The sequence below is a fragment of the Populus nigra genome, chromosome 3 (genome assembly GCF_951802175.1).
Source record: "Populus nigra chromosome 3, ddPopNigr1.1, whole genome shotgun sequence".
In the NCBI taxonomy this organism is placed as follows: domain Eukaryota; kingdom Viridiplantae; phylum Streptophyta; class Magnoliopsida; order Malpighiales; family Salicaceae; genus Populus; species Populus nigra.
Window position 1 is genome coordinate 23,422,301 of NC_084854.1, and position 12,204 is coordinate 23,434,504.

At 32.8% G+C, this 12,204-nt stretch overlaps 2 protein-coding genes across 3 annotated transcripts; one reads left to right on the forward strand and one right to left on the reverse strand.

The window, feature by feature from the left end:
- Positions 1 to 1,731: 1,731 nt before the first annotated feature.
- Positions 1,732 to 5,485, reverse strand: LOC133688730 (cytoplasmic tRNA 2-thiolation protein 2). The gene is made up of 7 exons (XM_062108320.1): positions 5,063 to 5,485; positions 4,618 to 4,966; positions 4,443 to 4,529; positions 3,331 to 3,452; positions 3,123 to 3,201; positions 2,441 to 2,832; positions 1,732 to 2,136 (listed from the first exon to the last, which is right to left on the reverse strand). The coding sequence occupies exons 1-7, from the start codon at positions 5,359 to 5,361 to the stop codon at positions 2,088 to 2,090; spliced, it is 1,377 nt and encodes a 458-aa protein (XP_061964304.1). The 5' UTR covers positions 5,362 to 5,485; the 3' UTR covers positions 1,732 to 2,087.
- Positions 5,486 to 7,850: 2,365 nt separating this feature from the next.
- LOC133689345 (uncharacterized) lies at positions 7,851 to 12,056 on the forward strand. Of its 2 annotated transcripts, none has more exons than XM_062109172.1 (9): positions 7,851 to 8,017; positions 8,663 to 8,865; positions 8,988 to 9,037; positions 9,127 to 9,196; positions 9,313 to 9,418; positions 9,649 to 9,715; positions 9,955 to 10,030; positions 10,921 to 11,216; positions 11,824 to 12,056. In XM_062109172.1, exons 2-9 carry the CDS (start codon positions 8,706 to 8,708, stop codon positions 11,905 to 11,907), a joined length of 909 nt encoding a protein of 302 aa, XP_061965156.1. In that variant the 5' UTR covers positions 7,851 to 8,017; positions 8,663 to 8,705; the 3' UTR covers positions 11,908 to 12,056. The 2 variants fall into 2 exon arrangements, with proteins under 2 accessions (XP_061965156.1, XP_061965157.1); XM_062109173.1 differs by having other exon boundaries at positions 8,666 to 8,865.
- The last annotated feature ends 148 nt before the right edge of the window (positions 12,057 to 12,204 follow it).

Sequence of the window (12,204 nt, forward strand, 5' to 3'; positions counted from 1 at the left end):
CAGCAAAACCCGACTAGTACTGGTACGGAAAGGAAAAGGTTTCCTATGTTTAATAAATGACAAAGAAATATTTAATTGGTTCAGTTTTTTGACTGTATATAAACACTGAGCTATAATTACGGACTGTGCTTGTCTTTCCGGCATAAAAATCCGACAATACAAAACAGATTAAAACACATAAAACTTAAAGAAGTAGTTTAACTGATTAGAGTTTAAATTCCAGGCATATTAATATGAACTCTGTCTAAAACTTAAAATGGGATGTGGGCTTGGGCCCTGTTTTTAATTTTATTTTAATATCACTGTGAAAAGAATATATCCGTTTCAGATATTGACTCCATAATTTATTATTATTATTTTATGTATAGACATTTTATATGATGAGTTATTAATACTATAGATATTATGAAACTTGATTCTAAACCTCATTTGAAACCTAACTTCGTATATATATGCTTTGAATATATGTATTATTATTTTATCATTTATTGAATAATAAATAATAGTTGTAAAATGAATATCTGAAATTCAATGAATAGTATATGAATATTAAAATTTCTTACTCAATTGGCAATGAATATTGTATAAATATTTAGTTGCACTCGATACTTATTTTTTCATCGAACAATTATTTAGTTTTAATCATTAATTTTTTTTTTCAAAATTTCATCCTTTTATGTCTATGTTAAGTTCACATGATTTTAAATTTAATAATTTATTTTGATTTATATGCTGTGGTGTATTCGCAATGACAAAATATCTCTACCTCACATTAAAGCTCAATAATAAAAAAGCATTTAATTTTATTAATAAAAAAATAGAAACAACAAGGACTAGCTTAACACTTCAAGAAAACCTTTTTTTACTGCTCATGGGGCATGGAAAACTACAATTTAATTCTTGAACTTTTAATTTCTTTCATTTTTGGTCCTTGTATTTTGAGGATTTCACATTTTAGTTTTAAACTTTATTTATTTTATGTTTCTTTCCCTCAAATTTGAGAGGAAAAATAATTATAAAAAAATAAAAGATAAAATAGTTGATAAGCCATATTAGAAAATAAAAGTATTGTTGTCGTAAAAGGGAAATCAAAACAAGTAAAAATATTTTTAATTTTACTATTACAAATATTAACAATATCTTTATTCCCGTGAAAGTTTGTTTTTTAGAGTGATTATAAGTTTTTTGATGTCTGAAATTGATTTATTGAAATTTCAGGAATGTTTTTAGAGATATTTTCGTGGAAAAACATGTTAAAATTTTAATTTTTAAAGTTAAAAAACTACTTTTTTGTATCAAAGGAGGCCAAAGATTTGACTAGAAGACACATTGTTTGCTAAGTAAAAAAATAAGATGGATGACATGCCATTTGTCTATTAAAAACAAGAAAAAAAGAAAGACAACGCGAGAGGAGCAACTATGCTAACGTGACCTAAAAAATTGTTAAAACCTTATGAAAAGAATTGTAAATAATACAGAATTGCAATTTTTAGCTGCTACTGTTCTGGCTTCAGAACCTTGACATGATATGAAAAGGTGCAACTCATGAAGTAGGACAAGGAGTGATTCCATATGTTACCAAACCAATTTTTTCTTAATTATTGGTGTTCAACAGAGAGTCCTCAAGTCTCACCTCACTCTTATCTTTGATGAAGGAACTCCCTACTTTCTTTTGCTCGAAATTGTGAGCTCTTATGACAAGAAGATAAGAGGTAACAACTCCTACAACAATAATGACAAGACATGTTTCTCATTCACTACAAGCAGCTTGTGTCATGGCCTCCAGGGAATTACATGAGCATGACGCTCTTGTGCGTGCCCTTGCGCACAAAGATCACAGCTCAGGTCATTTAAGGATATAATTCCAGCTTAAATACAAGCTACAATGTTAGTTCATTTCATCAAGAATAATGATATCTAGGGCAATAATGAATTAGAAGCACCATACGAGGTTATTTGGGAAGCACGGGATTGATGCCAGATATAGCTGGAACCCAGAGCGGTCTTCCTGGAAGTGCCTATAGTATCAATACCAAATAACCAGTGACGATTAGGAAAAGAGAGAATTCTGAAATTAGGCACATGATTCAAGTTTCATCTTCACTGTCTGAAAGCAAGCAATCTTGAATTTGCTCCCTGCAAGAAGAAAATTTCTTTCAGAATTACACAAGATAAGGAATCACATCTGATGTTAGATGCCCAGAGCAGAAATTTGAGAGAACGCAAGGGGGTAAAAAGAGCAAACAGGCCTTTTGCATATAGCCCTAAAACAGAGTCAATATTCTGAACTCTGAACGGTGGCAAGCCAAAGCTGTGTGCTTATACTTGTTTATGCCAGAGCCACCAAATGTGCTGAGAGTAAAGATACTTAAATCCCAGTTATTCCCACGTTATAACTCTAAAAAAGAAAATAATGCTGATGAAAATTGTAGATTCTCACCTTAGCAAACTTAAATTGCTACAATTTCCATGCTTTGCTCTGTCAACCACTTGCTGTGGTAGAAGAGAACAGAAATTCTCCATTGATGAGGGATCCTTGGGAATTATCTGAAACTGGCAACTTGAACAACAAGCAGCATTAAACCTTGAGCTTTGGCAACTCTTGAGACTGCTCAAATTCAAGGAATTAAAATTCTTGAGGGGGCCATTGCAAATGGGACAGAACAACTCTGAGGAAATAGATTCCTTCGTCTTTAGATTGTATCTCTTTTGACGCCTTCGAATAGCCAAAGGAACATTGCAGTTATCAGTTTCAGGAATCCTGTTGAATTCAAATGGAGTAAGCTTTCCAGCTGTCCGTAAAATCGTGCACTCACGAGAAGAATTTTCTTCCTAGAATCCAAAAGGTTTGTCAGTGACTTGCTACTTAATATTCAAGAAAATCATGAGCAGAAATATTAAACTAAAATGGAAAAAAGTTCTCTTCTTAAAGAGAAAGTATGATATTCACGCAAAAAAGAAAGTACTTTCAATGTTGAAAAAAAAGCAGATGTTATCTGCTTCAACAACTCAAGTAACATTCTGGGTACAATGCAAAAATGAACTCTATCAAGCATAAACTCCCACACACATGCACGCCAGAGGAAACAAATTTTGTTATGAAAGCAACAGAACTTCTTTACCTGCAAGACATTCACAAATGAAGATATCAAACCGTTGATTCCAGAGGGAGTACTGTCAAACGGTTGCAGAGTCTTTAGACTGCCCTGCCAGGATGAACCACCATTCAGTAGTAGTCTAAATAATTTTACACCGATTATATATCTACAGAGAAAATTAAAGGACAAAAGAGAATCCAGTATGAAATAGCTGAAAGTTTGCATCACAAACCCATCAAGTTGGCACAACAAATTCAGCTCTTGTGAAGTACAGTCACGAAGTGGAAGCACTACTGGTATCTCCCACCGTGCATCAACATATTGTATATCTGCTGATAAAGAATATCCCTGGCCCTGTTAAAAACAATGAGAAAATTAATAAACCGGATATACAGAACATGGATTCATGAAAAGAAGGCCTGCAATGAAAGCATTAAACATGTTTTTACTTCTATGCCTGGTTACATTGATAGAAAGCACTGTGACACAACCTAGCTGCTGGAATGTGTTATTGAAGTAGTATGTTTTCAGATCGTTCACATAAACTGATATTCCCCATGCTTGTATGTTTTATGCTTTGCAGCCAACAAAATTCTGGACTATGTCTGCTAATGTTAGCAGTGCAGTAAAAATAGATTTCATGAAAATGAAATCTGCGATAGAATGAATGTTTGTGTCATTGATCCCCATTCAAATAAAAAGAACATGGAAAGCTCCAACACCACCTCATTTTCCCACCCTTCCATTTTTCTCAACATGGCCTTGCCAGTTAAATCAAGTGGTAGATTTGTGAAGGTGATCAATTCATAGAACAGAAAACCCTTGGTAGAAGGCTTATTTGAAATTGCTTTTGGAATGCCTGTTTCTTCTAATTTAAACATATAAGGTGTCATCCATATCTATAAGGTAACAATCTATGAAATTCCAACTATAAGTTATGACTTATGTTTCTTTAGAGATACTACAACTCCTCAAGCTAAGATTTGCTTTATGATTTCAGGACAGACAATCAACATTATTTCTAGAATAAGATCAATAGTTTTGAGTATCATAAGACTTATCCAAAGTATGTAGTAGCAATTTTTATTATTATTTCCAAAGCGACAATTCACCAGATATTACTGCCTCAAAAGTGCCTAGAGTGTACAACGTGTGTGCCGTGCTATTCTTTCTTTTGATCTGAAATTGCATCACTTGATAAAATAGCACCAATGTCCCTTGATTTCCATTTTATAGCCCATTTGCTACTCTATACAATTCACCGCGGAAGATAACTAGTATATCTATATGATTTCACACTCATTGACCTTCAGGACTTCAACTTTAGGCTATTGAAAGACAAACCTTAACAGTTGCTGCAAGGACATGGCAAGCAATCCTTGATGTACATGATCCTAGAATCAGTCTGTTGTATCCATTTTGAGATGCAACCTACAAAAACAACAAAAAAATAAAATAAAAATGTGCATGTGATTCTTTATTTTACAATTGACGTTCAACATCACATCTAGAGTTTAACCATTTGCAAAGCCAACATTCGCAAATGCAGCAGAAGATCTTCTTTCCCAGTGGCATCATTAACAGCATCTAATAACTTCGTCAATCTATCTTTCCCATCACTTGAATCTGAAGCGTAGATATTTTCAATTGGAACAACATGCAGCTGTTTTGTTGGTGGGGCTAGATTTGACACGACCGATCTCATATCCTGAATCGCTCCATCAACTTTATCAGAAGAAACTGGATAGACTGCACTTTCATCAATAAACGCTACTCCAACACCAAAAACTGGCAATGATTTATCCTTACTTGCTTCAAAATTCTTTTGTGCTCTATCTTGCAACCCATGTACAAACTGTAGAGCTACCCTGAAATCAAATAGAAATATGAACGCGCAGTTTAATAAAATAAAATAAAAAAAACACACCCGTGTATTAATTTACAGGGGAAGAAAAAAGGAAAACCTGGAGGAAGGGCCGCCAGAGAAAGCAACAAGAACGTTATCAGAAGGAGAAATCATGGCATGAGAAGTAACAGCAAGCCTGAACTTCCCATAGATATTACTTCTAAAGCAATCAGCACAAAAGCGTGCTTCATCACCAGAAAGAGATCCAGGAGTGATGGGGCTGTTGGTCTTGCACTTGAGGCATAAATTATTATAATTGTTGGCTGCTGCTAGTGGTGGTGGTGGTGGCGGTGAGTCCGATACTTGGTCACCGTTTTTGTAGCAATTGGATTGGCAACCTGAGGAATTGCAAGACATTGTTTTGTTTGCTTCGGTTGTCTGTGTTTTTTTTGTTTAGGAGATGTTGAACAGCGGAGTTGATTTAACTGTTTTTTCAGGTCCAAAAGAGCGTGTAGGGTTTTCACCTTTGTTGTTCATGTGAAACCATAGTTATCGGACCAGTGGGAAAAGAGCCATACGTCAATTCATGAATAATTAGATAAATTATTTTTTATTAAATCTGTTATGTTGCTTAAGATTGTAATAATAGTTATTCTTTGAGGGGGGTTTTGTTTAATAATATATTAAAATAATATATATATATAAATTTATTTTTTATATCATCACATCAATAATCTAAAATCATAAAAAAAAACTAAAAAAATATACTAAAAAATATTTTTTAAATACAAAAACAAATACATTAGATGACTGTTACTTTTTTTATTTAATAATTTAATTGCATTTTACAAGATTAATATCTTATTTAATTTAAATAAAAACTTGAATTGGTTTAAGCATCTAAAGTTTTCTAAATCATTTAATAAATACATGTCAAATTAAGTTTAGGTTGAGTTTTTTAAATTAAGATTTTCATATTTTTATTTTAAACTCTGATTGAATTGTAAAAAAGAATATTAATAAATATATTTTTAGCTTATTTTCCTACCCATAAATTATATATCCATTCCAGAGTTTTGAAACCTGGCTCGATGGTCGATCTGGTCCAAGACCCTGATCACGGGTTTTGACCGGGTCACTCGGATCAATTCTTTTTTAACTCAAAATGACGTTGTTTTAATAAAAAAATAAAAAAAAATCAATGGGTTACAATTGGATCTTGCCGGGTCAACCGGTTGGGTCATCCCAGGTCGTGACTTCCTCTATTTTTTCTTAAACTCAACCTGGTTCTAGCCCTAAGTTCCGGATCAACTCGTTTGGTCGGGTTTCAAAACTATGATCCATTCTTCCTAGTTACATCAAATGCTATTTGAATTAAAGAATTTATGAGATTTTCTTGAATTTTAATATATATATATATATATATATATATATATATATATATATATATATATATATTAGATTTTTTAACAACAAAAGGTAGAAGGATAAGTTTTCAAATTTATTAAAATTAAGCATTCTTTGTGGTTTTGAAAGCAGTATATTAATTTATGTGAGATATTAAACTAAATACAAGAAAAAAAAACTAGAAATAAATAAAATAATAGACAATTTTGATTTTTACATATGAACTTTGTAAGAGGTGAAAACAATATTCAAATTAAAATTTCAACAATAATAATAAGAATAATTTTCATTGAATAAGTTTTCTATAATTTGATTGATAAACACATAATTATATTATACAATTAAGATAATAAATATAGCTCGCATCAGTATGAAAAGGATTAAGAGGGTAATAAAATAATTATTATTTAATTGATCTTAGCACCGTATTATATCACACTCGTATATGTACCTTATATCCACAACTATGCTTTACCATATGTCACCTAATAAAGAAAAAATATCCATATGAAAGAACGACCACATGACATAAAGCTCAAATCATGTTATTAATAACAACTAGTTAAGGGGAGGAAATCACTGTTATTATTCTCCTATATCATATCATATCATTGCTGATTGAAATAGGAATTTTTTAATTTAATTTGTTAATATTTGATTTATTAGAGATTGAGTTTTATAATTTATTTGGATTGTTTTATTAAGTTATTTTAGTATCATGACCCGAGTCAAGAGTTTAGTAGGTTAACTCGATTAATTTAAATTTTTTAAAAAATTGATTTTTTTCTATTTAATCATTCAATAGTTTGATTGATAATTAAATTTTATAATTTATTTATTTTGTTTTTTATAAAGTTATTTTATTATAATAATTCAGTTCGCAAATATGGTGAGTTAACCTGATTGACTCAGGTTATTTTTTTTAGTTATTTTTTTAATTTTATTCTTTAACATTAAATTAGTTAGAAATTAGATTTTATAATTTATTTTTTATTTAATTTATATAAGATTATACTAGTTTATTGATCTAGATCACAGGTGTGGTCATTTAATCTAAGTTAACTTAGTTTTTTTTTTTTTAATTTAAGATTTTGAAATCTCATCATTAAAAATTGAGTTAATTAAAAATTAAGATCTATAATTTGGTTTAATTTTTTTTTATAAAGTTATCTCGATCTTATGACTCGAGTTGTAAATTTAATAAATTATCTTGAATTAAATCGAATTGATTCAATATCCAATATATTATCGTTTCAATATTATTTTTAAAATATTATCTTGAATTTTTTCAAAGTAAAACTATGTTTTTAATAATTTTATAAAATCTTCATACAATTTATTTATTATTTTACTAAAAAAACATGTTAAAATGTCTGAATACTTTTTTTATTAGTTGAGAAAAACTTAATATAGCGTAGCATGAGTAAATAATCTAGCTGTTACTATTTATTATTATTATTATTATTATTATTATCATGGAAGCTCATGTTTAATGGGTTGGGTTGGTTTTGACAAACAAGACCTACAAGGACTTAGGGCTTCCTGGTTTACGAGCTAAAACCCCTAACGGAAAAATAAATTCGGCTAAACCTCTGGTCTCCGTTTGCCGAAGTACACAGTTGACACTGCTCTCTGCTCAAGTTTTAACCTTGATAGCTAACAACAGGTATCAACAAAAGCTATAAGCCTATGTCAGGGATTTCTCTCTTTGATCATTTTTTCTTGTCTGTTAATTTCATGTTAAAAGAATAGAAAGTAAATTTTGGGTTTTCATTTGTTCTTTCCCCCCTTTTCTTTTGATTGGTTTTGCTGGGTTTTGGCAATGGAGAACGAAGAATAAGAAAGCTGTGAGCTTTTTTTTTTCTATTCTTGTTCCATTTTTGTGTGTTTTTCAACACTGCTGCTTAGCTCCTTAACAATGATACTGCAGCCTATGCTAAGAACCTGAACTTAAATATGCTTTAGTGTTTTGTTATAAAAAAAAATCATTGTTTTTGTATTGGTGTTCAATGCTTGTTCAAATAAAAGGAACCTGGGATGTCGGTTTGCTGTGTTTAGTGTAAATTTAAGTATATATGAGCTGCTTCGGTTTGGTTTTGTATTGATTCTGGATAAATTTGAATTCAGTGCTTCGTGTTTTGTGGGATTATTTAGTTGGTTCGAGTGGCTTTTTTATTTTAGTTTTTTTATCTTTGATGAATTTTTGAAAATATAGATAATCTCGGTTGCTGGACTTGTGGGAGTGTTTAGAAAAATGAACTTTTATAGGTTTGTTAATTTGGTTCTACGTTATCGGTTGCCTTTCATATAGAAGAGCTAAGGGAAATCGTTGGAAGTAAGTCAAACAAAATATAATGGGGGTGCCAGATGCCTCAGGGGACTTGTCATCCGAGATGGAGGTGGATGCTTTCAGACGCCTCTTCCCTCTTCGCTATTTTGAGCGTCATCTCTCAGAATCTATACGCCCCGATGCGAGGCCTCTTGGAAGAGCTAGAGATACAACATTAGCCCTTGGTTGGTTTAACATTGTTATTCTTAGTTTTTCTCATCCTCACCAGTTTTTCTCATCCTCACCTGCTTAGCTAGATTTTGATTGTATGACCTTGATGATCTAACTAAACATTGTTAATATGTAGGGGCTGTTGCATCTGCTCATGGGTCAGCATTGGCAAAGATCGGTTCAACTGTTAGTCTCTCTCTCTCTCTCATTTGTGTGTGCAAATGTGTTTGTTTGAGTAGTTTGATTCACAGACATGTGATTTGTTTCTTGCACAGACCATGTTGGCTGCCATAAAAATGGAAGTGATGACCCCTTCAACAGAGTCACCGGAAGAGGGCTCCATTGGTTGTTACCCGTGAACCATGAATTTTGTTTTCTTTCTTTTTTAATTTGCGTGCATATGTACCCTTTCTTTTTCAGTTTGATTTATAGGATGCCAATACATTAATCTTGTTATTCAGCTATTGATTTCCACATGCCTCCGATCTGTTCACCAATTGTTAGACCTGGTAGGCCTGCCGAGGCTGCACCTGTGATATCAAAGCAATTATCCGATACCATATCAAGGCAAGTGAAGTCTTTCCTTTGTTATCCTTTTCTGGTACAGTTGATTTTCCCCTGATTTTGTGCAGAGATGTGTGTCTTACCTAGGCCTCGCCTCTTAGCTTCCTTATTTTGGTTAAAAACTTCTGTTAGCTTATTGAAATCAACTTGCCCTGTTTGTTTTTACTGAATTCATATTTTGTTCAGTAATATTCCTAGTTTGACACACGTTGTCTGTCATTGGCTTATTACAGCTCTGGCATGATTAATCTAAAGGAACTGTCCTTGGTCAGTGGAAAAGCTGCCTGGATGGCGTACCTGGTTAGTAGTATTGGTTTTTCATTGTCTTCTTCCTTCTCATTTGGCTTCAAAATTAACGCAGGCACTGCCTATTTTTTCCTTTTTGATCTTTCAAAATCAGAAATGCTTTTAATATATATTGGGCTTTGATTTTTTTTCCTATATATTGTTCCACATAAAAGTTAGCTTTTGCTTACCTTGACAGGCTAGATATATGTTTTCTGTTGGATGAAAAATAAATATTATTATGTCTCCTGCAGGACATTTATTGTTTGGATGCTGATGGTGCTCTTTTTGATGTTGCACTACTCTCAGCTGTCGGTGCCTTCTCTCATTGTAAGATTGCACCCTTTCCATGTCCGTTTAATTCATGGCCTGATAAAGTGAAATAAGGAATAGGCTTTAGAAATCAGCATTCTTGCCTATAGTACACATACGTCATTCTGCGACACATTTTTCTTTGTTCATTTACTGTGACTTCGCTTTGCATAGACATTGGAAGATTGTATTAGATTCATTTTGCATATACTATTGAAATTCATTGGGCTGGATGCTTTCTGTTTGGATATTGTGTCCGGTTCTCCAGTGGTTTAAAGTTCTTACACTCTTAGAATGTCAGTCACTCAAAAAAGTTGGAGATTTAGTGAAAGTCAGTTTAGATATGTAAGAATAGGTTTCAAAAGATCCTTGTTCTGTTTCTGAATAGAATTTGACTAAGTATGCCCAAATAATTATGTTAAGGAAAGCCAGTTTCTTGTGAATATCTTGCAGGCCTATAAATGTCAATCATAGTGATCATAATTCTTTGATGATTTGAAATCATCTGATCTGGTTGGATGGTTCAAAATCATTTGATTTAAGAATTCTCTGTAGCATTATATTCCAGATAATTTCCAACATGGTATCAATGGGTTCTTACATGTTTGGTATACAATAACCCTTGCTCACTTTGCTAACCTCACTAATGACAAAAAAAAATGTGTAGTGATACCCAGTTTCACTTTTTTCTAGTTATACCAGCTATTGTAATTATTACCAAGGCAAAGCAGCAAAGGTAATTTATTGCTTTTTTTTTTCTCCTTATGAATTCAGTCCAAGCTTGAACACTCTCTATAATCTTGGTTTGTTTCATTGAATGTGATTTTAGTACAAACTAAACTCTGCTTGTAATTAATATCTTTTATCTGTAGCTGCCTTTATTTATTACAGAAGCTTAATATGTGCAGTGCAAATCCCCATAGTTTCCCTAAATGATGATGGAAAAATAGTACTCGTATCGGAGGAAGACGATGGAACAAAATTGGAGGAGCCTGTCAACAAGGAGAAGAGGAAGCTCACACTGAGCAGCATTCCATTTTCATTGACATGCATACTTCACAAGAACTACATCTTGGCAGACCCAACTGCAGAAGAAGAGTCCATTATGGAAACTCTTGTAACAGTGGTTTTGGATTCATCTTCCAGACTCGTTTCTTTTTACAAGCCAGGTGGACCAGTTCTTGCCCAGACATCAGCTGTCCAGGTTAGTCTCTGCTTTTGAGAATATACATTGATGGTTCCTGAAATCAAATTTAATTTCAAAGAATCCATTCAATTTGTCGTTATGATAGGAAGCAAAACACTTTACAAGTTATTGCCTGGCAGTCTGTTCATTTGAACCATGATAATTGAAGCAACATTCACATTCAGTTGTTTATGTCGTGATAGATCTGTTACCACTATTCTGGGGAGTGGTGTTGACCTGGTGATAAAATTCTTGGATTCAAACTCAAGTCTTTTAAAGGTTTTGAAAAGTTTTGACTATTGGGATTTGTGTGGAAAATTGAAATTTTAAAATGGTTTCCCCTTCAAACGCCAGATCATTTTCAGAGTTCTAATCCTCAACGCAAGTGATGCATAATGAGGTAGATTTGTTTGAAATCCAATGTGTTAATGACAGTATGCAAGAGAAGATAGGCAGGAGTTGATATACGGAATGCTTGGATAAAAGCTAATGGAACTTTCTAATAACTTACAAGATACATTGTAGTCATTCGATTAGAATTCCTTGTATGGTTTACACTATCACTTGTTTTTGTTAAGACTGATATATGTAACGCTGACAAAGAAGTGGCTTGCTGTGGTTGCAGGATTGTGTTGCATTGACTAGGCAGAGAGTGAAGGAACTTCAAGACATTTTAGATGAGACCATTTCTGGTATGGAGATTGACTAAGTTTCATTTAGGATGGAGTAGTTCTACGGTTTAAAAACTACAGTGTTCATTCTGTCTTCTTACTATGAAGCAAGTATTTCTGAAAAGAGATTTTGGAGGGAAAAGTAGTGAATTGTTACTTGCATCAATGGAAAAGCTGGTTTATCGCATTTTGTTCTGTCTCTATTACTCTCTACAGCAATACTAGCTAGTCAATCATAGTAGTGGATGTCCATGGCTTAGATTGAGTCACAGCTCGCAAGATGATTGAATAGTATCTTTTGGGAGGAAAAAGAACTTTCCCGCGTGTGTGGCCAG

Bases quoted from the DNA above. Each gene is read 5' to 3' on its own strand.
- LOC133688730 (XM_062108320.1), bottom strand. From the start codon at position 5,361: ATGTCTTGCAATTCCTCAGGTTGCCAATCCAATTGCTACAAAAACGGT. The intron at 4,967-5,062 runs GTTTTCCTTTTT...ATTTGATTTCAG, and splicing joins TCTGGCGGCCCTTCCTCCAG to GGTAGCTCTACAGTTTGTAC. The intron at 4,530-4,617 runs GTTAAACTCTAG...TTGTTTTTGTAG, and splicing joins GAATGTTGGCTTTGCAAATG to GTTGCATCTCAAAATGGATA.
- LOC133689345 (XM_062109172.1), top strand. From the start codon at position 8,706: ATGGGGGTGCCAGATGCCTCAGGGGACTTGTCATCCGAGATGGAGGTG. The intron at 9,197-9,312 runs GTTGTTACCCGT...CTTGTTATTCAG, and splicing joins ACCGGAAGAGGGCTCCATTG to CTATTGATTTCCACATGCCT. The intron at 9,419-9,648 runs GCAAGTGAAGTC...GGCTTATTACAG, and splicing joins TTATCCGATACCATATCAAG to CTCTGGCATGATTAATCTAA.